Genomic DNA, 27,073 nt, shown 5'->3' on the forward strand with positions numbered 1-27,073 from the left:
TTGGCTCAAAAGGATTGAACCTCTTCATAAATCAGATACACACATAGAGAGACTGTTCATTAATATCAACCTTACACAGAATTGATAGAGAAATGTTTGTAAAATGTTAGTTGACCATCTAGATCAAAATATCTTTTTTCAGCTAATGGAAAATATAGCATTTCTTATATTATAAAAAGACAATTTAAAGCGCTAAAATATGCAACATATCTCATGATCTAGGCTTGGAGCGCCAGCTAGGACATATGTTTACAATAAAATGCTATTACAGTTCCAATCTGAAACAATTCCAGAAAACAGGCCCATTTCCTCTAAGGCCACCGTGTGATCACAACTTCAGAGGAGCAAATAAACAGTTGCTCTTCCATCCCCCTCTCATACCGTTGATTTTTACTATGTGTAGCAAACATCACACTTTGAACCAATTTCAAATATTTTCTAGAACTACTGGTTTTCACCTGCTGGCGTTATCATCCTCCACGCCACAGCTTCTTTTAAAGCAACTTCTGTTGCCTCGGTTTTTCAACAGCACTAAGAATTACCTCTGTTTCCTCTAATAAATCACTAATTTTTCATCTTATTGCAAACATGTTCTTTGCCTGGTCCCATATTAAATTATGCTAATTAAGCATCCTTGAAAGTTCCTGCCATGTAACTTGGATTCATCGACACACACAGATGAATGTGAATGAAAATAGGAAATCCTGCGTATTGCTGAATGGAAAGTGTGCCTTGTATTATTTTCTGTGCTAATCCCACATATTTAGAAAGTAGCGGTACACAAGAACAATTGACAATTTAAGTTAAAAAAATCTATATGTTTTCTTTCCCAGAGTGAGATGAGATGAATGATATGGCTATCACATTTATTTAAGTTAACCAGTAAGTAACTAGTTAATCCGCTACAAATATTTCCAAAGCAAATTTATAGGCTACTTATGTTCTGGTTTAAATCATAATGTGAAAATATTTGTTTCTGATTTCATGACCTTGGTTGTGCATTGCTTAGAAAATCTATAGCATAAATGGAACAACTATGCTATTTGCATACTAGCTGAAAATCAGGTCCAGGTATATGATGATGTATAAATGTGTGCAGGTCATGCCTAAATTCACATTTTTACTGTGGTTCTCTGTTCAGGTGTCCTTTTGGTTCTCTGATCCTGTTTGACTTTTTCTTTCCCTCCCCAGCAGGAATATGAGACACCTGTGGCTCACTGACTTCAGCTGGCTATTTAAACAGCCTCTACTCCTCCTCATTGCTGGATGATTCCTATTGCTTCTGGACCACAGCTTGCATTCTGCATCCTCTTGTTTCTTGCATTGTATTCTCGAGTAGTGTTTCACATTTGTATCAGTTATATCCTGTTTATATCCTGGATTTTCTGTTGTCACTGTTGTAAGTCCTTCATCTTAGAAATAGATCCTATGTTTACTTCTGACTTTGCCCTTTGTCGTAGATTTTCTGTTAACATAGCGTATTTTTGAATCTTACCCGAAAGGTGATTTTCTGTTGTACTTTGTTCGTAATATTCTCTGGCTTTCTGTGAACATTTCATAACATTTATGTTGGTCAAGTTAGATGGTTCCAACAGTTTCTGTTGTTAATGCCAAGCTAACACTCCTGAGAGCTTAAATGAATAAACATAAAAAATAGACAAATAAAAAATGGCCTTATTCATGAAATTAACTCTTCGGAGACAAGAATCATAGACTCTTAAATACAATAATTTCTAAAACTTAAGTGAGGAAATATTAGAAAAATGTAGAAATGGTCTGTTTTGTTGCTGTTTTTGCCTCATCCAGCTGTATTTGACAGTACATGTTCACATAGTCAAGGGTAAAAATAGCAGCACTTGCAGCTGGAATCTTAATGGTCAAACCTGCAGAAACTGAAAACAGACACCTGAATATGTTCTCCTGGCTGCAGCTAAAATCAGCTTCTGACAGCGATTCTTGAGAGATAATCACTGTCCATGAAGTTCAGGTAGCAAAGCCTTGATGCCAGACTGCAATGTTTCCTGTTAAACCTTGAGAAACTTTGAAGGAACAGTGATTTTTTTTTTAAACTGAACAAATCCCTGCAGGAAACACAGAATAAGATTAGTGCTTTCTCAATAATGCATTACAAAACCAGCAAATTAGAATATTACCACTTTAAAACTTAAATCCTGTTATTCAAAAATAAGCTTTCAGATGTATCCTTACAACAAAATATTGAGATTACTAATGTTTAAAACTGTATTTTATATTACACCCAATTTCAGATGTATTACAATTTGATTTGTTCCATAAAAAATGAAGTTAAATCAGATTTATTGGTTTCTCCACATGAATCCCGCATTTACCTTCACCCCTTCAATTTGCTTTGTGCTGTTTAAGTGCACCTTCATGCCTGCAACAGCAAATTGCAGTTTTAACTTAACACAACATTTAATTGCAGGCACATGCTTGAGTGGTCACAGTGCCCATCAGAGGCAAAATGAGTCACAACAGCACAACATATATTATTCTAGAATCAGCAGCCGTGGTGCCAGGCTCACGCTCTAAGCTCCTCAGTTCCAAACTAGAGCCGAGTCCATCTCCTGGGCACCGGCACCAGATGGCGGAGCCAGTAACAGATCTGGGAAATAAGTGGGGATAATAAATGAGAAATAGAGTGAGGAAATGAGAGGAAAAGTCAGAGATTTAAATAAAGACAGAATGGAAAGCACCTGGGTTCGATCTGATCATTAGATTTCTAAATTCAGACGGCTGCGGAAGGATTTGCATAGCCTAGGGTTGGCAGTGGCCCACTTTCCCTTTCTGTCTTTCTGAAAGACTGCCAGTGCATTCCATTATTTGTGTTGAGGCTGTATCTGTGATGAAGAAAATGACAGTGCTGGCACATAATCAGAGTTTACCCCCCCCCCCCCCCTCCTTTCTACTCCCCCCTGTTGTTCGCTGTGACTGTCTAATTCCTGAATGCAACCCAAATATCTGCTGAGGAGAGGGGCCTGACACCAAACGGACAGAGAATGAAAACGAGAGATGCATCGGGTGAAAGAAAGTGCAAACAAGATGAAGACAGCGTGAGAGAAACAAAGAGAGAATGGCAGGACAGGCTTTCCACAGGCGGAGCTGGAGGCAGAGTTCGCCCTAGAGGCTGAGCGGCTCAGCCGGCCCAACCCTCAGTTCAAAAGGCTTTGAGACGCCACCTTCGTATTCAACTTCTGTGCTAATGGAATACCACGGACACACTTACATGCATCCATAATGAGGGTGCAGGCTTAGGAAGAAAGATGGACTGCATACGATGAGATGTGGACGTCCCAAAGTCGTTTAGTCAGGGAATGGCATGAAGGGAACTGTTGTGTCACTCCCATCCAGGTGACTCGAGCCTGAATCTGTTTTTTTGGTATGAATATTTTTGTTGTTATTTTCATTTATTATTATTATTATTATTATTATTATTATTATTATTAGGGGATGCGATTTACTGGACTTAGTGGACCTCTTGCAGTGGGGTGCACCTTTCATATGGCAGTGAGTACAGTGATGCTGAATTACATATAAAATGTGTAAAAAGTGGAACCGTGAGGCTACTCTGTCATACAAAAAGTTATTTGAGAGTGATTTATGGTTCAGCTTTAATATTTCAGCAAATCAAAGACGGATCTAACATGATATAGAAGTTTGTGTGACTTCCTGTTCAGGCTGCAGGATTCTGGAAAGTGTTCAACTCAACCACGACACTTTATTACCAACCTCTTGCCTGCTCCAGAGGAGGCGCCCTTTACACAAGGATACTTATTCACAAAACTGTACTGATTGGTGTATGCTTGTGATGCTCTAGGAACAATTCTTTGTGTGTTTGTGTCTCCTGCTTTCACTGACATGTCAGGCTTAATATGCATGATGTTGCCTTTTTATTTACTGCGTGTTGAAGCCCCTTCTCTGATATTCTGTGTATCATAGTGGCCGTAATCCTCACAGGAGGCGTCTGCACCATGAGGCTATTGTTATTCATGGCTCAAGGTGTTTTCACTGTCTCTGCATATTTTATTAGGTATTAGAATTACCATCCCCTTGTGGCTCAGAATCTGCTGACCTAATGAGCAGGCCTGACTGATTGACACAGGAGACCGCCAACACAGCCATTCATCATCTCCTGTGGTGACAACATATTGGATGTTTTATCTTACCAATGTATGCTTGATAATGGATCATTTTAATTCTGTTGCAAAAGAAAATCCTGCACAGACTGCCAGCACACGCCTGACAGTGCTTGATCATGGCCCCATGTCTTAAATCCACATGAGAATGGTGTGAAGGCTGCCAACATTTTCAAAAATATGAAATGATGATTGCTTTTTAAACTCACTATGAAATTGCTGGCGGCAATACAAGAGTTTTTTGTTTTTTTGTTTTTTTAAGTAACTTCGGTTGAAAAGTTTCTGAAAGAAAAGCAGAAGGATGAAATGAAGCAGAAGACACAATAATGAGTCAAATTCACTGGGTGCATTTTTAATTGTTTTTGTCATTGTTTATTCAGAGGCACATGCCAAGATGTCACCTAACAAGACTTCTTGGAGATCCCTGTTTTTCTGGCTTGCGAGAGGTCAAGTAGACCAAGTAAGTTAAAGAAGGTGATGAACATGAGCTTGACCTATTGTCTGTCTTCATTTTAACATTTGCACAAATATTCAATGCAAAATAAGTCTAAAATCCAAGGCTGAAAAATGTTTGTTTCAGATGTCAGGGAGGAAATAACACCAATAACATTTAAGAAAAATCATGAAAGCAGAATAACTTTGTTGTGATGTAGCACCTCATCCTACCCTTACAACCACGACTTTGCTGTTGGCTGGAGCTGACATCAACTACAGCCTGAATGCAGAGACACCTCCTGAAAATGGTAAAATAAAAAAACACTTAGAGAGAGCAGGTTCTCTGCAGATATGACCACACACTTCAGGTGGGTCATTAGTGAGGAATGATTGATTTGTTTCCATAAGTGCATTTTTTATGGGGAAATCCAAGTGTTACTAAGCTGGAGTAGCGTGTACAGGTAAGTTTAACATCAATAAACGTTTGTTTCAGAAGGAAAAGCAATTTACAGTAGTACCTTGAGATACGAGTTTAATTTGTTCAGTGGCTGAGCTCGTAAGTCAACAACTCATAACTAAAACAAATTTTTCCTAATATGAAAATCATTTTAATCTGTTCCAGCCATATTTCTATCAACCAATAGACATGCATGTGTTACCTAAGAATGGATCAGATTTACATATCACTTTTTCTTGAGACGTAGAGCACCTCACATAGGTTCCATTATTCAATCATTCTTCATTCATACTTGGGGATGTGTGGCCACAGCTGCCCTGGGGCACACTGACGGAAATGTGGGCAGCCAATCCGCCCCAACGGCCTCTCTGACCACCACCGGAACAATCACGCACTACTGAGTCCTTCAGTCGAGGCAAGGACGGTACAGGGCTTGCCCAAGGACACAACAATAGATGACTGGGGGAGCAGGACTCGAACCGCCAATCCTACAAATCATTGGACCACCTGAGCCGTAGTCGCCCCAACTTGTGCATAATTAATTAATCTTATTCTTCTTCTTCTTCAAATCCCACAGTAACTGATATACCCACAAGATGGCAATGCAAAGTTGAACATTTCTACAGATGGAAATCTCCATTAATATCCAAATATGCCATAAATTAATCTTCAGGCAAACTAGAGTAGTTTAATGTTCAGATTATCTAATCATAAAGACTAGAAAGACATGGGGACAAAAGGCATAACTGATTTAAAATGATCTGTCTACAACGATGAGAAATAATGTGTTAATACTGAACTGCAGACATGAGGATTAGATTGGTTAGCGTTGGTAAATGCCAAAATAGTTGCCCCCCCCCCTGTTTCAGCTTCTTATGCTATACTAGGTTAGTAAAGTGTTATGTTCCTGTATGTTTAATGTTAGCCTTCCTCACAAAATTAGGTTTTAGCTTTCATACTTTCATGGAAAGTCTTACGCTACTGTGCTGTGCAACTGGGATGCATAGATATCTGCGTGTGCCATTATTCATGGCATAGTGGCTGGGCATAATTATATTGCATGGCAATAATGATGACAATACAGTGCATGCAGTTATTTCTTAAGAAGAGGCTGAGTGTGCAGCAGATGATTGGTCATTACAACTAAGAGAGATTTCACACTTCAATAGGAATTATGAACCAAGAACTAAGACTTGGATCTTTGAACAAAGTGCATAAGACTCTTTCTAGCATCACAATTCTATCAGAATCCAGCTGAGAAATCTGCTGTTAAAGGGCCAGTGTTGACTGACATAGTACAATTAAGCACAGAGGCTGTGGGTTTCAGAAATTATATAAAATAGTTGTTTGATTGAGAGAGAATCAGCAGTAATCTTCACTTACTCCTCAATGCCGAGACACAAGTTGCATAGTGATGCTGTCTCTTGCCATGGGATGTCTGTCACCTGTCAGCAAGAAGATAGTGATTTAAGAAAAAGTTGAGTGGTGGTCTATTAGCTGTATTTATCTATTTTTTGAGTGTTGCTTCCTTTGTGCGCAGCAACATTTCTGGTCCAAATGCTTAGGGTTAGCTGAGTAGAGCTACTTTAGAAACTGCTTAGCCAGAAAAACATACAGTAGTCTTGCCCTTAATATGTTTGGCGGTTCAATCCGGAAATCCCTCAGGGAGGTGTGCACCCATTTAAAGGCCGGTAAATGGTGATTGATGAGGCATCCTCACAATGAACATGCCCCCTTCTTCTACTTTAAGAACAATCTGTTATCCACCAAACACCTGAAGTCAGACCACTTTGTTGCATTTGGACCCCCTAATTTTCTTGTGTCGAGGGAATGGGAGTCATTAGGCACTTAAGTGACAGCAGAGAGCTTCGAAGGGCAAGTTGTCCAAAGATGGAAAGTCCTCATTCTAACTGGAGGTCAGAGGCTGCTAGTTGGTTTTACCTCTCAAGGGCCCCACACACAGAATGCCCACATGTTTCCTTTCAAAGATAGCTCAGGAGAACAGATGGTCAGGAGGATATATGGAGAAGAAAACAGCAATTGAACAAGTAAGGTAATGAAAAGGTGGGGTAGCAAACAAGTATGGGGTAATGTTGTTCACTGTATTTCCCTGAAACTGATACAGAACCTAACTCTTTCTTAAAATGTCATTAAAACTCGGTAATTATTATCTGTGCCACAGAAGTTTACTTCCATGCACTGAAATCAAAACTTTACTATCATATCAGACACACCGATAGAATTTAGCATGTGGCAATGTAGGAGTTTACAAAGCATAGATCAGCTGATAAAATCTTGGAAGTTTGGAGAGGCAAAATTTTCAGATGGAGTCTGGCAGATTTCATAATGTGACGTAGTTGCTGAAAACACTGTTGGTTTTAACAGCACAGTAGCAAGTCAGGGGTTACATGGTGGGCAGAAAGACACGTGATTTTTTGCAGTACATTTAGCAATATGCTACTAAGTGACACAATATATTGCATTGTTGAAATTCACTGCAATACCCAACCCTAGCTATCAAATACTAAATTTTACCCAGTTATCAAATTTCCCATTGTCCTAGTATTTAGAAAGAAGACTTCATATCTAGCTTTAGACTGGAACTATACAATTGTTAAACAGTAAAATAAAATCAATAGTTAATAAAGTTCTATCTACATGGTATTAAAAAAAACTGCAAAAACTTATTTAGGGCCTGTTACAAATTTTCCATCACAGATACACACCTTCCCATCTTAAAACTGACCACTTCATAGATTCCCCTATTGCGAGTTATTTTTAGAACGTAACTCCTGCAATAAACAAGGGATCTCCGTAGTGGTAATGTGGATGTAAATTGCTTAAGTTTTGTTAAAACAGATATATTTATTTATCTTATACTAATTGATTCAGTCCAATATTTATTATAGTTGTATCTGGAAAAGAAAACACCAGGAAACATGTTCTGACTGTCTTGAAGGTCATATTGTGTTTGGCTGGCACTTATTTCGTTGAACAACCACAGCGAGCTTTTCTTATGTCGATTTGACGTTTGAAGCTCTGAACGGGAATATAAAGACGAGACTGAAAGAATCTAAACCATTGATTGAGACAAGCTCAGACGTACATCTGAGGAACACAGCTGAAAATAGGAGAAGAAGTCAACAATGGAGATAGATTGGGATGCAGGACACAGTCTGGAAAGAATTGATTGTCAGTTTGGTATTTTCATCCCCCTGTCATAATAAATTGTCCACTCTGAACTAGTATTGATGCCCCTTAGCAAAGGAAGAGTTTGTGAAAGTAAGAGAGAAAAAGAAATACCCTAAAGGAGGCAGTGAGTGATAGAAGAAGAATGCCTAGGTGGTAAAAGAAAGAATTTCACTGAGAAGAAGAGGCACCAGGAGAGAAACAAAGACAGATAGAAAACAGAAAAGGAGAGTAGAAAAACAGTCCTTGCACCCATAGAAAATCTGTATTGACTTTGTGAAAACTTAAACCCTTTAAAGGATTTTTTTTTCATCAATGCAACTAACACAGAATGCCGTGACTTATCAGACAAGGGCCCACTGAGCCCTTTGCCCCCACATTACAGATTTCCTACACAGCAAATGGGAAAACTCAATCCTTTGTTTCTGTTCTCCCCGGCCAACAATCACTGTGTGTGTGTATTGGGACTGTAACATTGCTGGGATATTGTATTTCTCTTTACCAGAATTGCAGCATGCATTCGGTCGAAGACAGACACAAAAGAGCACCGCAGAAAATTGGGAAATGATTTAAAAAGAATATCAGAGGTGGATTCATGACATAAGTACTGTTTACATAAAGCGCTGAGGTTGTAGGTTTGTGGTTATCATTTTAGTTGGACCAGTAGCATGTTCATGGATACCTTGATTTTCTATGAACTGCTTTTTAATTTAGGCCACTCTAGAATGAACCCCCACCAAGGACATACCATCATCTATTAAGCTGTTATGTCAAACTCTCTATTCATTTCCCAGTCTTCTGGCATATATAAGACTAATATTTCCTCTCCTTTTAACTTTTAAACTTTAGATTTTTTTGGTCTCTTGCCACTCCTAAAGGGAATTATTAGGCTTTGTAGCTGCTAAATATTCCACAATGTTTGCTATTACTTGATAACTGTGTGGGTTTGCTGTTTGGCATGGAGCAGATAGTTCACTGTTGGCCTGCTGTGGCTAAAAAGAAAATGAATCAGACCAATAATTTTGAGCTACAAAATAATTAAAGCAGGAGAACAGCATAGGGTGATCTCTCTTCAGGTTCACCACCACGGGGGAGACCTTTCACATGGGAGTAGTCTTTTGATGCACTGATCATTTGAAATTGTAATTAAGATACTGTTGTGTTTGTCATGGAATCCAAGCTGTCCATCGAGTCAAACATTAAATAAAATTAATGTTCACTGCCTCCAGTGATTCATGTTTCTCCTTACACTTACATTAAAGAATGGGAGATCCACTTCAACACACCAAGGAAAAAAAATGAGTCAATTATTTGTAATTGGGTCTGTAGAAGTGTGATAGCAGAACTCAGCTTGTTGCTGATCAGATGGTGACACAACTCTCACATGTTCAATGCAGCAGCCGCCCACTTCCAAAAATGAACCTTGCTGCCATCTCTCTGTCTGTTACTCCACCACCTGTGCCCTTCCCTGGCCCAATTCTCCATCCTTCCCTCTCACCTCCTCATCCTCAGATTACTCACCTCAGACTGAAACTCAGCCTCAATTCCATAGACACACTTCCTGCCTGATTAAGTCACCTTAGCAACTCATTCCACTCTGTCAGTGTTTTTGTGTCTAACAATGTCCATTTGCCTTGTTGAAAGAAATTAATCTGCAAAAGAGAATGAGGCAGGAGGACAATGAAAGAAAAGAATCAACCCATTGTGAAGGACTGACATGACGGCCATTATCCTCCCTTGATGGCCAATTATAACCTTTTTTCTCACAATTTTTTTGTTGGTGCAGTAGACAGGATCTCAAAGTGTATGTGAAGTCCTGGTTCTTTAATGACAGTTTACAGCGAGTGTTCCTCTTCCTCTTCACAAAAACTCCTGTCACAAAAAGCCAAGTGTGTCATTTTAGCACAGCTGCTTTCAGCCCAAGGCAGTTTAGCCACTGTATGCAATAAATGAGTTGTCATGGCGTAGCCGCCTGGATGACAGTTTAGTATTTGGGGGGGGGGGCTTGGTATAAAATGATTTGACAGCAGTGAAACAGCAGAAACCAGTCTGATCAAAAGCATTTTTGGACTTTTCTATTGACAGTTTGAGTTTGTTTTCAGGCTCATATTCTACATGGCACTGCTAACCCTGTGAGCCAATCACTTCTCCAGTTAAACGTACAGCGATTCACAGAAGAAATAAAGATGAAGTCTTCTCTCTTGACTGAAATGACATGATGAACCACCACAATGTCAGACCTACGTGTACTAGAGCCTGGTACTTAAATGCATGGGAGGATATCTACGCAAGTTCCTGTCCATGAGGTCCTCTGTGTTAACAGGCTGACAATGCTGGTATTCTTAGAGATCACGACCTGATGGTGGTGTTACAGACATGGGAAAAGGTAAGGCTAGTATATTTTGAACACACTGGCAATTGGTAAAATACTACCAGAGCTCTAGCAAGGCATGATTTCCCTTATAATCCACACACGAAGGAACTGCTGCTGCAGGTTAATTAAAACTGGTTCTGTTAGTAATATCTGTAAAGCTTGCTGAATTGATCTTGTATTGATCCCTTGGTCTGATTTAATGACAACAGATAAATAAGGAAAATAAAATTATAATAGTAACAATATTGTTGTCAGGGTTTATGACCCAATAAATCTTACAAGGTCAAATTTAATTAACTTTAAATCCGGTGAGAAAATATTGACCTCAGCATCCTGATAATGAACCTGCTCATGATTTACATTGTTGTAGTACTGTTTATGTCAAGATGGACTGAATAAAATGCTGAAAACTGTTTACTTGTGACACAGAAAATAGAAAGAAATAAAACTCAAACATTTAATAATATCACAAATACACAAAACACAAATCTCTAATAATTGTGATTGCAAAAGTGGAATCATATAACATATTTGCTTTCTCTGATTAGTTGCCCTCCAGATGTGTAGTACAGACAGCCCACCACTCAACTCAAGGACAGTCACCTGGAATCTGCAGTGTGCTTTGAAGAGAGCTGCCTGCTCATCACAGTTTGATCCTGCAAGCACCAGCAAAGCAGTGTTTTATCAGGACGGCTAATTATAGGCAGAGAAGGATGTGGAAATGGCATCCTGTCTCCAGAGGAAAACGGCAGGCTTGCACATTCGTTTTCGCACACATGCTGAGGCACACCTACTGTGTGTCAGTCTCCCCCGAGGTTCTACGCCGTCCATCCATCACAGACAAGACAGCAAAATGACATAGCTAACTGTGTTGCTGTGGTTGGTCAGTGGTCCAAACATTTTCGGGCACCCAATTTCAGGTTCTTGAACTCTGTGGTGTTTGCACATTGCCTTCCGTAACCCACGGTTTTTCTATTGTAAGGATATTTGTGGGGGTCAGGTCTTGTTTTGGGAGGAAAACATCTCACTTTGCTTCAGTAGAAGTTACTCGCGCATGTAGAGGTTAGCAAAGTTCATCTCTGGCTGAGTTCACTTGCTGTGTTATTTGTTGAAAACCTCTAAAGAAGCAAGCCTTCAACTATGACACCACCAGGAGGGATGATGATATATCTGGTAGTATTCATGATGATGCAGCCTTCACAAACATTCGAAAAGTTTGGTTGAAGTTACCGTAATTGGAAAACAGTTAACAACCTAAATCAAACCTAAATCAAATCTGCATGTGCTAACTTAGAGGAAAATATAGTTTTGCAGAAAGTCAGTCATTGTGCTCACATCGGGGTCCAACAAATGAATCCTTCATCTGAAGACAGATAAATTACCAGCTCCAAGTCTTCATCGCTTCATCTGAACTGAAAAGAGTGTCTGCCTTCCTATAAGTCTCTCTTTCATAGGTTTTTGTGCGCATACATGGTTTTTGCATGATGTGTTCTGCTTTCTGTTCAGACACACTGTCAGCGTTTCAAAGATGCTATACCATCATCAACTTCAGGCAACAAGTCATAAAGCTGTGACTTACCCGCTTTTAGTTCATTTTCCATGTTCCTCTGTGCCAGATTTCCAAGTTCTTGGAGAAGCGCAGTCACATCATATAAATTATTGTAAGTAATTTCCGTGACAGAACAGCGAGGAGAACTTGGCTCCTCTGCAGTGGAGGCCCCTCTGCAGGGCCCCCATGTGAGCGCATGATGGAAACATTGATGTGTGCCATTCATCTTCACGTCAGAGGTGTGTACGTGTATATCTATCTTACTTCATCGATTTATGTTTGAGTGTGTGTGTGTGTGTGTGTGTGTGTGTGTGTTTGTGTGTGTGTGTGTGTGTGTGTGTGTGTGTGTGTGTGTGTGTGTGTGTGTGTGTGTGTGTGTGTGTGTGTGTGTGTGTGTGTGTGTGTGTGTGTGTGTGTAGTTCTGCAAATGCCAGTTTGTGTGCGTGTGATGTATTTTAATGATAGATGTTCTGACAGCACAGTCCTCTTCCAACCTGTCTGAGGAAGAAGAAGCAGCCTGTTCTGATTTGTGAAGATCTCATACGCTGCAGATGTCAGAATCCACAACAGTGACTGGTTTGTAGATCTCTTTTTCTCTGTCTCTTCCTTTTTAGCTTTTCATTTCTTTATTCTATAGGCAAGCATAGACATATAGTGGAAAGGAATTTCAGGGTCAAAACCCCAAACAAATATGGTATGTACTGAAGTACTTGATGGATTCATAATTAAAACTGGACGGTTGTGTTTCAGTGTGTGACAGAAAGCCTTGAAGTTTCATATTCTGAACTCCCCAAAGGAATAACTGAAGTTCACATAGCAACCAAATACGAGCCAAAAATACTTAATTGAAAATAAGTGAGATAACTCCAAGATAACATCCATTCTTCCATCCATCCATTTTCTTGTCGACAAGACGACTGTAATTACCTTGTCTTCAGCCGCTTATCCACCTTGCGGGTCATGGCTGTACTGGGGCCTATCCTAGTTGACTACAGGCAAGAAGTGGGGTACACCCCAGATGTGTTACCAGCACTCCAAGAGGCCACATGAAAGACAAATAAGCATTCACACATACAGGCACACCTATGGCCAATTTGAAGTTGCTGGAGTACAAACTCCGCAAAAGAGGAATTAAACCTGGAATATTCTAGCTGTGAGGGGACAGAGCTATCCACTGTGCCACCGTGCTAGTCCAAAGTTAGCTTATCAGAAATAAAGACATTTGAGACATTGTTTAAAATGAGACAGTGAGAGGGTCATCATGCACTGTTCACATCAAAAAATGTCAGAACTTTTTGAGCACAAACCGGAGAAACACATTCATTTTGAAAGCCGTCGTTTTGGAATGGCGTGCATCACCATCACTTCTGGATCATATGCTGTTCGTGGCTAATAGTCTTATTAATGAGTTCCAAAACAAGCTTTATCCTTCAGCCAGGAACATTTGCGATAAAAGAAAATCAGGAGGATTACCTTTTGGACTGATCTGATAAAACCTGTGGACACAAGCAAACCCAGTGCTGCAGATACAATGGATGTATTTGTCTTAATATGTAAAGCTAAGCCATGTAACTGATTTTAGAGGCTTGTCTTGAAGATACCTTCAAATCCCAAACACAACAAATAAATCAAACACTGTGACAAACACTGTGACAAAAAAACACTCTGCAACAGTTAAAGTAACAAGCCCATACCAGTGTACGGTATACCTGCTAACTGTAATTGCATGTCGTCCATAACGATAAATCTATGAGGAAGCTACAGCAGCAAAATGTCTTTATACTAATGTGCTAGTTTGACATATTTGAATATTATAAATAACCAGTTGCATTATACAATATTGTATTTATTTACATTTAAATAAGATACAAAGAATAAAATGAAACTCATGATCATTTCACCAACCTCGTCAGTCAGTGCAAAGTCATCCAGTCATGCGCCATCACTTTGGTTGCGGCAGAATAGATTTATTCTTATGGTGAAAAAGCAATTTAGCCATGAACTGGCAGTTGACTAAAGATGAAAATGTTGCCATCTAAAGCTGCATGTGGTGAAGGATATTGGATTGAAACAAATTTTGAGGTGATTTGAACTCCTTTAAAAATTCTGAAGTGAATTTATACAATCACTTTGGTGCCCCTGCATACTTTTCAAGTATCTCTAAATCAGTCAAGTTGACTCTGACATTTCATGACTTTTAGAGGCATTACCATCTAGAAGGAAACTATAATGATAAACAGAGCAGAATAGATTTGAAAAAGAACCTCCAGCATATTTTCCAGAAACATTTTGCACTGCAGCTTATCTGTTAACCTGTTAATAATTTCATCCAAAGCTTAGTGTCTCTTTAAAGTGTCACAAGTTTTACATAAATCACATTTAAATTTCTGTCTGGAACATCTTGAATGCCTCAAAATCTCATTCAGCAGAGAGAGCACAGATGATGTATATTGGAGTTTGACCTCAAATAGATATCTTATGTCAAGGAAATATTTCAAAGTCATAAAAATGATTCAAATTCAAATTGCACAGTAAAAGAGTGCCAGTAGACACAAATAAATTTTTCTCACTCTCGGTTCATGGTTTCTCTGCTTGGATGTTTGATGTCTGGACCCAGAATGCAAACACTGGAAAATCCATTTCTGTGGCAGGCTGGTTTCTCCAGAGGTGGGATTGATAAGAGGAGATAAACGTCTTGGAGAGTCCGGGGCAGTGATTAGGACACAGGGCATGAAACGGATGGCTTTCATTAAAGTAGGTGTTGATGAATATAAACACACCTACGTATTCAGATATGTACTGCTGAGAGATGTGCATCACGTTTCCGACGTATGTTCCATCTACAAAAACACTCCCTCATGCATCACGATGACTTGTTTTTTTCTTTTCTTCTGCATAATGTTTATGGTCTATTAACAATGCTAATACATCTGCTGCAGCCACAAAACTGTAAAAGGCATATAAACCTGTGAGACTGTTGTGCTCTTCTTCCAGCTACGGTTACATTGCTTGCAAAATCAACCCACAAGCAGAGTAAGCAGTGAAAGCATTTTATCAGCACAGCTGGTGCCCAAATATCCCGTGAAATAGTGTTTAATATTCTCTTGTGCTTTCTTGAGCAAGAAATGCTCCCTCATTCCCTTTGTATTGCTGCAATGCAGAAAGTCGGGCCCATCTGTGCTCACCTCCAAGGGTCCTAGTCCTGTCATATTCTGCTCTAACATGCGGTTTTATAGTGTTTCTAAGCTCGCCCATCATTTCATTTGGCAACCCGCATCTGTTTAAAGTGACAATTAGGTAAACCCCTTCCCCTGGCTGGTGATAGTGCAACGGCAGCTATGCAACAGATCTGTGAGGTCATCACAAAATATCACTTACTCATAAAAACGCTGCTGATATAATGAGAAGGGCTTCAAGGAAAGCAATTAAGAAGCAAAGACAGACTGTGCATATAGAATAGAATAGAATAGAATAGAATAGAATAGAATAGAATAGAATAGAATAGAATAGAATAGAATAGAATAGAACTGAATGTATGTATTGTTGGTTCAAAATTCAGTCGAACTGAACTGAGCTTAAGAATACACTGAACATTTAGAGAAGAAGAAGAAGAAGAAAAGATAAATATATAATTAAGTTTCCAGCCTCAGGGTATTAAACAGGAGTGACTAAATATTTTTAAGTATTCACAGAGTGGGTTTTGTAAAAAATAAGTATTCCACAGAGGTATGTGTCAGTAAACGATTGTCTATGAGGTCTAAATTGTGCCCATTTATGTAAAAACCTTTGACTTAAATTTGTCAAAGTGCAACAAGAGTTCTTGAACCTGTTTTTGTGTAATTAATTGTCTGAATTTCCATTCATCCTGCAAATGAATGCAAATTAGTGCACAAAAAACTGAATGTCTCATTAGCATGTTCAACATAACATGTAGGGAAATTTTAAATAGTTGAGAAAAATGTCCCAGTAATCAACTGGAGATGTGCCTGGTGTTAAAATTATATCGTAATGATGGCATTTAGGAATTTAGGAAGAGTTTTACAGGAACCAGAATCATTACCTCAGCTTCTACGCTGAAGAATTATCCATAACATTTGTAGCCTGCACCTGGTTGCGTTTGTCGCTGGAAAATCTGCTGCAGCATCTTTTGTCAGACACCCGGCAAAACAGGAGACTTGGATGTTTGGGCATCTCCTTGTTGTTTTTGTTCATCCTCCTTCTAACCTTCAGGATTTTTTTTTTCTAAAGTGTAAAGACATTGGTGGTGTTGCTGCTGTGTGACACTTCTTTGTTGCAAATGGTGCATCTAGCTGCAGTGTTATTGGCAGGTAAAAAGCACTTCACTTTACTTTGTCTCTTTTGTGTTATCCTCCTTTCCCTTTCAGCACTAGTTTGATGAAGAAGTGTGAAGCTGAGTAGCTACATGTTAGGATCTAAAGCCTCATATACCGGACACAGACCAGACTGAAAATGCAGTAAAATGAGGTAACCACCCATGTTTTCTACTGAACTTTATTATAGAAGAAATTGAAACCAAATTAATATCTTTCTGACTATTAATTGATTAAGTAATCCCTCTGTCAGGCTTTAGTTTTCCCCATGATAGTGGTTAGTCCCATGACCAGAGGACAAAGTCATGGTGGTGGGTTTGGGGTCTACCCCCAAGAGATTTTTTGAATCCAAACACTTTTGAATTTGCATTCACTTCATGCTATTTTGTGCTTTTAATGGATCAGTTTCACAGTCGTCTGCTACGCTCATGGTTAATATAAAGAAAATAAATACAGCGTAGCACAGTGGCATCAACATATGGTCAGAATAGCTGCACTCTGGGTCCTCATCAACGCTGCTGGGATTTAGTAGTCCCCTGGTGATTGGTGCTTCAGGTCAGATAGTCCACAAGGGGTAAAAAATAATACTAACACGCATCCTCATCTCTGTAACCAGGGAAGAGATTGTTTTGAGTGACAGATAGCTCACTTGTCATTCTCCTTTCAGAATTCAAATTTAATTCTTCTCCATGTTGCATGGAAATCTTTCGGTTTTGTGGTTTTTCCACACCTATGCATGAAAATACAGAATAAATACATCCAGCATTGATTCAGTAAGGAAGAAAACATCTATTTTTCCATTACATTAATGTTTTGGCTCATACAGCATGAGGGACAACCACAGAGGATGCTTACTTTGGCCTCGGTCTTTTCACACACCTTTTAACCATCAGCTACATCTCACAGATCCATTTCTAGATTTAAAATAAATAAACTACAATTAAAAAAGTAAGCCCAAGAAAAATGGTTTACAAACTAATAGACCCAATGTTAACTTATTTAGACGTAGCAAAGAAAAATATCTAATTTCAGTAAGCAAGTCACGAAGGCTTATGTTGTCTGAATTAAAGGACACTGCTGGAAAAATTATGAGGACAAATCTACCTCCATTAGTATTGTAAACGTTATCCCGTGAGACATACATGAAATGGCTTGATGGACCTTGAAATGTATAAAAGGACACTGCATTGTGGTCCATCAGAATAAATTCCAGTCAATGTGTGAGCTGAAATCTTTAGCTGATGCCAGTGTGGAAGTGCTGAGTCCTTCGTTTAATCCTTTGTCACAGATGAAGCCTCGCGGCCCAACTAAACATCTAACTACCAACTGTGTGTGTCAAGTAACATCATCATTGACTTACTGTATTCAACCATTCAACATGACTAACCTTGAGACAGGAAGAACATAATAGCTGCCAGTGTGAGTGCTGCACGAAGATGTTTGTGAAAGAGTTGGAGGAGTTAATGCAAGTTGAAGAAAACCCTGTGTCAGACTACTATGTCACTTATACAAAGAAAGGTGTGTCAAAGCAAATGGGTTATATTTCATCTTTTCCTTAAGAAGACAGATGGATTAAATATAACTATATAACTTTTGTTTTAATTGAAAATTGTAGAGCCTGAATGCAACCATATGAGCTGTATTTTTTTTTCAACTCCAAGATTTGATTCACCGCCTCACAAAGCCCAGCAATGTCTGCTTCTCTGTTTTGTCTGCTTGTCAGTGCTGCAGTCTTAGTGAAATCCATGTGCGAGGCTATATAGACCTATAACTATCTGGAGGCAATGGGCCAGTGAAAGGGATGATTCACGTCAACAGCAGGGCTCATATCACCAGGGGTGTAAAAGGGACATCACTGGAAGGGAACGAACCATGGTATGTACGGTATCATTAAAATCCGGGAGAATGCTCTGTTTAGCATGAAGCATAGAAAACACATTGAATGTACAAAACTACACATGTATGCATAGAATATAGACACTAAGTCAACAAAGCTCTTTTGCTCCTGCTGTTTCAGAGCTCACACCAGAACATGTGACTATAATTTGCTCAAGATTTAGGAATAATATCTCTGTGTGGTCCTAATATCTGCACACATTCCTTTTGAAAGCCATTAGATTTCAAACGATTTCACAAATACGCACATCTCCATTCAAATCAGCAGGTTTATTAAATTGTGAACGACTTTCTCCCAAAGCCGAGAAAAGTAAACACATTCTCAAACAGTTTTCCACTTAGACTTCATTTTACACCTTATTTGGTGCAGATGAATCAAATCCTGGGCCGTTTACCGTCTTGGCGTCGACTCCGTTTAGAAATAGAGCAGACTCAGATCAGATCTGCTCGAAACAACAGCTCCACAATCAGCCTGACGCTAGCGAATTCACTATGCTCTCAAGCGAATCCTGGAGAGGGCAGTCTAAGGTGAGAATCCAATCAGAAAAATGTGCCTTTTCTTGCAAACTCCATAATAAAGATGATTTACTGATTCTCTTTGGCTGCTTTAGTTTTCCAACACCTGTCAAAGTGCCTCCCAGACCTCATCATCCATCACTTTATTGTTCCCAAGTCAATGCAAAATTTAGAAATAACTGCCAAGTATTTGTATGTCCTTGCTTTCATTTACATAACATGGTGGCCGGTAGTGTCGCAGTATAAACAGGCCCAAAATAACAAATCTAACTATTAATAGTCAGCAATAACAAATCTCGACCTGCAGCTTTTCAAAGTTCAGTGACGTGCAACGTCGTGTGTTAGCAGTAACCTTTTCCATAAGACACAACAGACGCATCCCTGTGCTTCTGAATTTACCCTTTTGAGAAATCCATAATTTTTGACAGCTCAAGATTAATAATGTTTTGTCCAATAAACAGCTGACCTGAGCATTCGTGTGACTGATTACAAATAGCCTGCTTAAATGCCATTGTCAGTTGTTGGGAAAAAAAGACTAAGCCAATGGGAAAAAATGCTGCACAACTTCTGTTTTGTATCAGCCCAAGTAAACCAAATTAGAGAGGAAATGCTGTAAATTTTGAAGGTACTCAAGTTTAACGTCCCCAGAGAAGGTGAATGATGTTAACAGAACATTCGTTTGAGGACATTCAGGGATCTTTCAGATGAGGAAGCATCATTTGGCTCATAATTAATGTAGAGGGTTAGCAGATTTTCTTGTGGACCTCAAGCAAACATTTGTGTGAAGTCATTTTCATTTGCATTTTCAATGAGTAGACTCCATTTTTAACATCTGACCATACTCGCGTTTGAAGACTGAGTGCCACAGCTTGTGGCCTCCAGGAAAATCTCTCTTTTGAAGTTGCTTTGTGGAACTCCAGGGTGAAAGCAGGTAACTAAAGAGTGGAAATTGATTAAAGAGTAGATGTAATGGTTTCTGCCGGCAATCCGGAGATATCAGGATTCAAATTCAAATAATTCAATATCCAGTGCCCACTTCAAGACGTACCTGCCTTGGTTCCTTCTGCAGTTGACGACACTCTACTGACATCTAGTGGTCATAATATGTAAATCCTGTTTGGGACCATTTCCAAGTTTGTGCCTCCAGTCAAGGATAATGGTGCAGGAGATGAATATTGAGATACTGTACTTCAAAAGAAGTCATAATAAATCAATGCAATGAGTGAAATTGTAACTAGCAACTAAGCTGAAATGAAATTCCTATGACCAAGAGTCGAGTAGATGTGTACGTAAAAGGCCCACATTTATCAATCGGAAACATTGCAAACATTGCTTAAATACCACATGATTCTCTTCCATCGATCTAATCATCCATTTTCCTGCAGAAAAAAATATTGTTATCATCTGTTCCACAACTGCTTATCACCCTAGCTGGTCATGGGTCTGCTGTACCCTATCCCAGTTGGCTAAGGATGAAAGGGGGTTTACCCCCAATAACACGCCAGCTTATAGCAGGGCACAGATGACACCAAAAATATGTCAATTATTTATATTACAGGATTAAGATAGAAAGTGTTCTCTAATTATCCAACAACAATTCTAACTTTGAACTGAAACAAAACATGACAATACAGTATGTTGTTTGCAAAAGAAACAATGTGTTTTCAGATCTTTTTCACAGTTTAAATTTGTCATTTACTTCAGCTGGAAACAGTGGCAACACCAAAGCTGGTGTGTGTTGGATTACAAAAACAAATTGTCCTTTCTGTTTATCATCATAGTTCTCATGCATGTTGTAAGAAAAATAACAAAGTTAGGAAATCACCAAAATCCCTGAGAACATTATGTATTATGCAATGTTCACACAAATATTGCACTTGTGCTGAGTAGATATTCAGTGTTGTATCAATGAGCCAGCATGAGCATAACCGGAAAACCAACGCAGCTAAATTACAGCGTAATAATTTTAGGTCTTGATTTTGTGTACACCCTCAATGTTCCAGGTGAAAAATGACCAGCCATTAAAAATAAATGGGTGAGAGTATACTTAGTGTATAATTGTATGTAATATGAAGAATATAATACCAGCAATTATTATACAATTGAGGGAAAGCACATTCTCACACTTCTTTTTCCGCACCCCCAAAGGCAGGTCTCTTTGTGCACCTGCTCAAATGGTAAAAAGAATATAAAGCCACACCACTGCAAACATGATGTAAACACCTTTCTCAAACTCTGAAAAATAAAGGCTTGACGCCTTGTCTCGGTTTATTCTGCAGCAGCACAATGGCCAGACGATTACTACATAAGGCTTTGGACTACGTCTTGGATAGTGACTCTGATGGTAACAGCAGCAAGGACTCTAACAGTGGAGATGATTCGGTAATATTATTTGTCTCCTGTTTGTGTTCTGGCATTATTTTTTTGTAATATGGTGAGGTCTTCATGTGTAGATTTGGGCTTTGTTTTCTCTTTGCTCTAAATTATGCTAAAGATGTGCTTTTGTGCTTATTTCTAACAATGTCAAATGATTTCAAAACAAATGTCTATGTTAAACTTCTAAATTAAGTGAAACAAATGGCACCAAACATTTAATACAAGTATTTTTAATAGTCAAAATCATACCTTTTGTTCAAGTTCAGGTCAGTGAGGCCTACAGACCATAAACCATAAATTGTAATTCAAGAATCTGAGTAACAAACGGATGAAACCCAACATTGGATGTATTTCTCTGGATTTATATCATCAGAACAAAAATACTATTGATAATAAGTAAAGTTTTTATATATATATATATATATATATATATATATATATATATATATATATATATATATATATATATATATATAAACTTTACTTACTTATATATATATATATATATATTTATATATATATATATATATATATATATATATATTTATATATATATATATATATATAGAGAGAGAGAGAGAGAGAGAGAGAGAGAGAGAGAGAGAGAGAGAGAGAGAGAGAGAGAGAGAGAGAGAGAGAGAGAGAGAGAGAGAGAGGGGGGGGGGGGGTATATATATATTCAAATTCAAACTTTATTTGTCCCCAAGGGAAAATCGAAGGGGGCAATTGAACATATATATTGTTCCCAACACATCCTATCTATACACTCACTACAATATTATTTGAAATGAAAGGAGTAACTTCTTCATTCCAATGTAACATCAGACGCCCGTTACCACTGATAAAAAGACATGGACTTGAACGTCTGGTGACGTCAGGTGCGCACGTGCGGCACTTCCGGGTGTGACGTAGCGGAGGAGGGGCGTTGCTCTAAGCGCAGCATCCATCCAGACATAACGAGAAGACGGCGACAATGGCCGATGTATCACTGTGTCTCACTAACGTCAGTGTGTCGGTAGGACAGAGTATGGACGTCGGTCAGGTCGGTGAACGGATTTTTGTGATAAGAACCAGAATGTGTCGTCATCGTTTCATCATTTCATTCGTGTGGCTAATGTCAGCCAGCATCTTTAGCTTGTTGTCACTCGTAGGTATTGTTATGTTGCTGGAGAAAATGTCAAACAGGTAGCAAAACACCATCATAACAACCATTGTTGTCACATTTACCTCCCCAGGCTCAGAGCCCTCACCTGGGAAAACACTTTGAGAGGGTGGAACTGGGGGAGCTGCACAAGACAGAGGAGCAGAAGCAGAGGGAGAAGGCTCCACGCAGGATCATCCATTTCTCCAGCGGGGAGACAATGGAGGAGTACAGCACCGATGAAGAAGAGGGAGAGGAGAAAGAGCCGGAGTGGACGGACCTGCTGTCCCCCCCTGTTGATGCGGTGAGAGTCAGGAATGGTGGAGGAATAAGGAATTTGTGTGTGTGGGTACAAGGGAATACAGGGGAAATAGTGTTTATCGGTGTCTGTATGTGTGTGTGTGTAAGAGAGAACACAATAAAATTGGGTTTTCTGTAAATTATACAAATACCTCTTTTACTAAACATCTTTTGTGTTTCAGTCAAAGCTGACTTGGGGTCCGTACGTCTGGTTTCACATGTGGAGAGCTGCAACCTCCACTGTCTCAGGTTTGTTCACCATCACCACTATTTACATCCAGAGGGACCCTGAGCCTCTCTCGTAACAACAGGGGTCTGTTGGTCACACGCAAGCACTACTGGATTGGAAATTTTGGAATTTATATAGGATGAATATATAAATCCATATTTTAAAATAATCTTGTGCAAATGAAAGTGCATTTATTTTAGATAAATTATCTTAAACCTGAAATATGCCATAGTAATTAAACCCATAACATGAAGTTATTTAATGTTTCAGGGGAAAAAAGTAATCTACAAAGATCGCTTTTTATTTCGTCTAAATTTTGTCATCATTGATTAGTCAAAGAATTTTGCTGCTTCAACGATTATGGATTTTGACTGCTATTATCTTTTCCAGCCTGTGACTACCTTGGGGAGAGGATGGCCTCATTCTTTGGAATAACATCAGCCAAATATCAGTATGCAATTGATGAATACTACAGGATGAAGAAGGAAGTAAGCTGACGTTTTATGGATATCAGGTGGTGTTTTTGTGAGTTTGTATTTGGTTTGGCAGCTAATTTACTGTAAACTTTTGTCATTTCAGAGAGAGGAGGAGAAGGAGGAAAATCGACTGTCAGAGGAAGCGGAACGATCCTTCGAACAGTTCCGGTCTCATGAAGATGAAGACGAAGCCATTGCTATGACAGTGTTACCGGAGGAGGCCGCCGCTCGCGCTGATGTAACCTATAAGATAGAGAATGAAAGTCAGACCCCTTCGAGCACCATCATAGTTCCTGCAATCATCACAGCAACCTAATCATGCGTAGAAATGTTCACCACACTTGTATGTGTCTGTTATAGAAGGAACACTGTCTTGTTTCACTAAGCACTGATTGATTTGTGTCTGACACGGCTTTAGATGGACAGGTTGTATTCTGCTCATTTGGGGAGGATGATAGCGGTGGGAAGACTCCTGACTGCTAAGTGTCCCACTGCAGCACAGTAGCAACTCATAAAGTAACTGCAGGACAAATGGATAAAAAACATGAACAAGAATATTATATGTATGAGCCAGAAAGTGTTACATCGTGTTTCAGTTTGTCTGCTAATACTTAGTTTAGTTGGTGTTGTTGGCTCATCCATTTTTTATGAAGCAGCTATTGCATCATCAGTTGGTACAGCAGCCTCTCAAATTGAAAGAGTTGCTGCAGAGTGAAGGTTAAATGTTGCTCTCCTGTGCCTTAATTGCCAATACAACACAATCAGTGGCAGATCCGGATGACATCCGTATTTGGGAATGATGTTAAATGTTTGAAGATGTAAAACAGCCTTTGACTCAGAGAGTACGCTCTAGCCTTTTGAAATACTTGATGCACAAAGAACAGCTGTTTTGTCCAAACCTGGTCCAACTGGTGCATTCCTGATACACTTGCACCAAAGAGCTGGATGTTTTAACACTCCTGCATCTATTTTTGTTTATTTGTTTGTTTTTTCTGTTTTTGTCCTGTGTATTTTTATATCTATGTTCAACAAGCTCATATCACATTCCTCATTGAAGTTGAAACACTAAGGAGATTAGACACTGTATGAAATCACCCATTGACCAAAAAACTGACTGACATTTTATTAACAATGAAAACGGGTTTAGGTTTTCTATGTTGCTCTTCTTATCTGACTTATCTACTATGGAAATTAGCGCGGTAGATGAGGTGTGTCTACCTATCATTATGGCAGTGAGAATTGTTTCTCCAAATCTGTAGAGAAATGAGCAGATGTAAATGTTTTTAAGTACAGTTTTTGATATTTATGTTTATTTAACTAGCAAGAGGCTCATTTTAAGTGTTTTTCTATTGATTTAGTAACACTGTAATTATCTATTAATAAAATCATGTTTTTTTCTTTTTCTCCCATGTTTCTTTTTCAAACAGTATATATTTTAGACAAATTTTAACACAATTTTTAAAAAATGATCCTGCATCAGTGTTGGCAGATGTTCTGCTTAGTATTGCTTGTTGCTACAGTGTTGAGTTGTGTGAGTGATTGTATTTGTCCCTGGTAATAAAGAGCCTTGTGTTGTTCCACACAGAGTGCTCTGAGGTCAGAGACCTTGTCCTCCTGCTGCACAATGTGTCCATTCTGAAGTCAGAGCGGGTCTCTATGGCCCAGAATGACCTCCATGTTATCAACACACACAATGGACAAAAATGTCACAATCTTAGTGACAAGCATCATGCAAAGGAGAAGCTTGTTTTTTTGTGATGATGTGACACATTACGTCTATTAAACAGTTTATTTGTCACACTGAAGAGTAGATTGGCTAAACCTAAAACATCTCCGCCGTCACCGTAAGAACTTTTGCCAGCTGAATTCAGTCATGCTGGTTTTTCTAAGGTTAGGAATGACCAATGTTGTTTACTATCCATCTATTGTGAAATTCTTTCTAATTACTGTGCCAGATTTTGTTGAGAATTCGCTCCATCGGGTGTTTGGTTACATGTTACACCATATCATTATGGTGACGGTGTGATGAGACATCTCATTTCTCACGGTCACATTGAGCAGCAATTCATGCCTCAGTCAGGCAAAACAAAGACGCTTCACACAGTATCCATCCTGAAAAACAATGACATCCACTGTCAGAGTGAACATCCAAGTCATGAAACATACACCATTCATCCTTCCTGTGTACGTTGTTTATAAATGTACATTTGTGGCAAATTTTACATTTTTCCCAACCTGAGATGACACAAGTGAACATTTTTGTGCGTACCTGCAGTTTGGTGGTCATGGATATAGTAAAATTGTTTCAGACTGGAAATCTTGCATTAACTCTCATGGACACATCGGAGTAACTGACTGATATTTAAAAGCATAAATGATCCATCCATTCATCCATTCATTTTCTTGTGTCTACATCTGTTTATCCCCCTTGTGAGTCATGGATTAAATTTAAATGACTTAATAGCTTGTGCATAACCAATGTATACATGTTTGAACTATGAATGTGTCTTATTCCACACATTCTACAGTACAAATGAATGTATTCAGCAGTAGTGCTAGAAATCATTTTTGTAATTTTTTCATGAAGCAGTCCAAGTTTCAGCTAATAAGCCATGACAATGACTCACAATGTAGTTTAAGCAGATAGAAACAGAGGTTGCAATTGTCCACTGACAACAAGAGGGGACTTTTCCCTCATTAATTTGCATATGTTCTATCACTCTGTTGCCATTTTTTTCTATGCCAACATCTCCTACCACCCTGAATATCCTGTGCACTCTATTTAAAGATAATTTCAGCTGTGCCAGCCCGAAAGCAAGAATTTGCTGCATCTTCATTTAATCCATAAAAACAATTTAGAGTGTGATGAAAGGCTGCAAATATTATTAATTGTGTTGTTATTATGAACTCTACACTGAAATTCATTTTGTTTTGTTTTTTGTTCTTTTGTATTAAAGAATCTAGCATTATATCTTCATTCTTTCCTATTCCTTTGTTTTCTGTAGTCAGTTCATTTGCATGTGGGCATAGAGCCAAAAGACAATCGTCTGCTGTACCTTTTTCATCCAATAGAGGACACTATTAGATTTAGCGGTACAGTACAGATAATATAGGATGTCATTTAAGTTCAAACAATGATTGAAAATTAACTCATTTTGAGACTCATCTGCAAAACATTTTCTTCTGGCTGCATATCAGCAATGTGTGAATAATGCAAATCAAGTTGAAAAACCCTAATAAAAAAGCAAAGCAGGCAAATTTAATATGATGACGAGATTGTTAGTGTTTTTTTTGTTTTGTTTTGTTTTTTGCTGCTTAAAATTTGAATCTGATTATGTGGAAAAATGGTTTGCCTGATTCATGGGTCCTAATAAACAACAGTAGTGCAGTGTTGCAGCAGAGAGGAAACTACCTTTATCTATCCAGCAGCTTCCTTCTAGGAGACATGAGACATGGAGCAGTCATCAGGCAATCTGTGAAGAAAGGAGGGAAAGAAGGGAAAATCCAGAAATGATAATTCTCAAAGCCATTCCTTGTTACTTAGTGTTTACTGGTTTTAGCCGCACAAATAGTCGCTTGCATACGTGTCTACATGTGCGCTAAGTTCCACAGTTCAACTTTCATCTGTCTATCTTCTCCTTTTTGTCCAT

At 38.8% G+C, this 27,073-nt stretch overlaps 1 protein-coding gene across 4 annotated transcripts; it reads left to right on the top strand.

Annotated features, from left to right (window-relative positions):
* The first annotated feature begins 12,290 nt into the window (after nucleotides 1-12,290).
* Nucleotides 12,291-24,826, top strand: LOC137613366 (protein FAM177A1-like). 4 transcript variants are annotated; one of them, XM_068342532.1, is made up of 9 exons: nucleotides 12,291-12,397; nucleotides 12,636-12,734; nucleotides 16,544-16,643; nucleotides 18,213-18,364; nucleotides 21,181-21,283; nucleotides 22,513-22,722; nucleotides 22,901-22,967; nucleotides 23,338-23,435; nucleotides 23,527-24,826. In XM_068342532.1, exons 4-9 carry the CDS (start codon nucleotides 18,291-18,293, stop codon nucleotides 23,737-23,739), a joined length of 765 nt encoding a protein of 254 aa, XP_068198633.1. In that variant the 5' UTR covers nucleotides 12,291-12,397; nucleotides 12,636-12,734; nucleotides 16,544-16,643; nucleotides 18,213-18,290; the 3' UTR covers nucleotides 23,740-24,826. The 4 variants fall into 4 exon arrangements, with proteins under 4 accessions (XP_068198633.1, XP_068198636.1, XP_068198637.1 ...); XM_068342535.1 differs by lacking the exon at nucleotides 18,213-18,364 and having other exon boundaries at nucleotides 12,357-12,397; XM_068342536.1 differs by lacking the exons at nucleotides 12,291-12,397; nucleotides 12,636-12,734; nucleotides 16,544-16,643; nucleotides 18,213-18,364; nucleotides 21,181-21,283 and adding an exon at nucleotides 22,187-22,319.
* Nucleotides 24,827-27,073: the final 2,247 nt, after the last annotated feature.

Source organism: Antennarius striatus, chromosome 19 (genome assembly GCF_040054535.1).
Source record: "Antennarius striatus isolate MH-2024 chromosome 19, ASM4005453v1, whole genome shotgun sequence".
In the NCBI taxonomy this organism is placed as follows: domain Eukaryota; kingdom Metazoa; phylum Chordata; class Actinopteri; order Lophiiformes; family Antennariidae; genus Antennarius; species Antennarius striatus.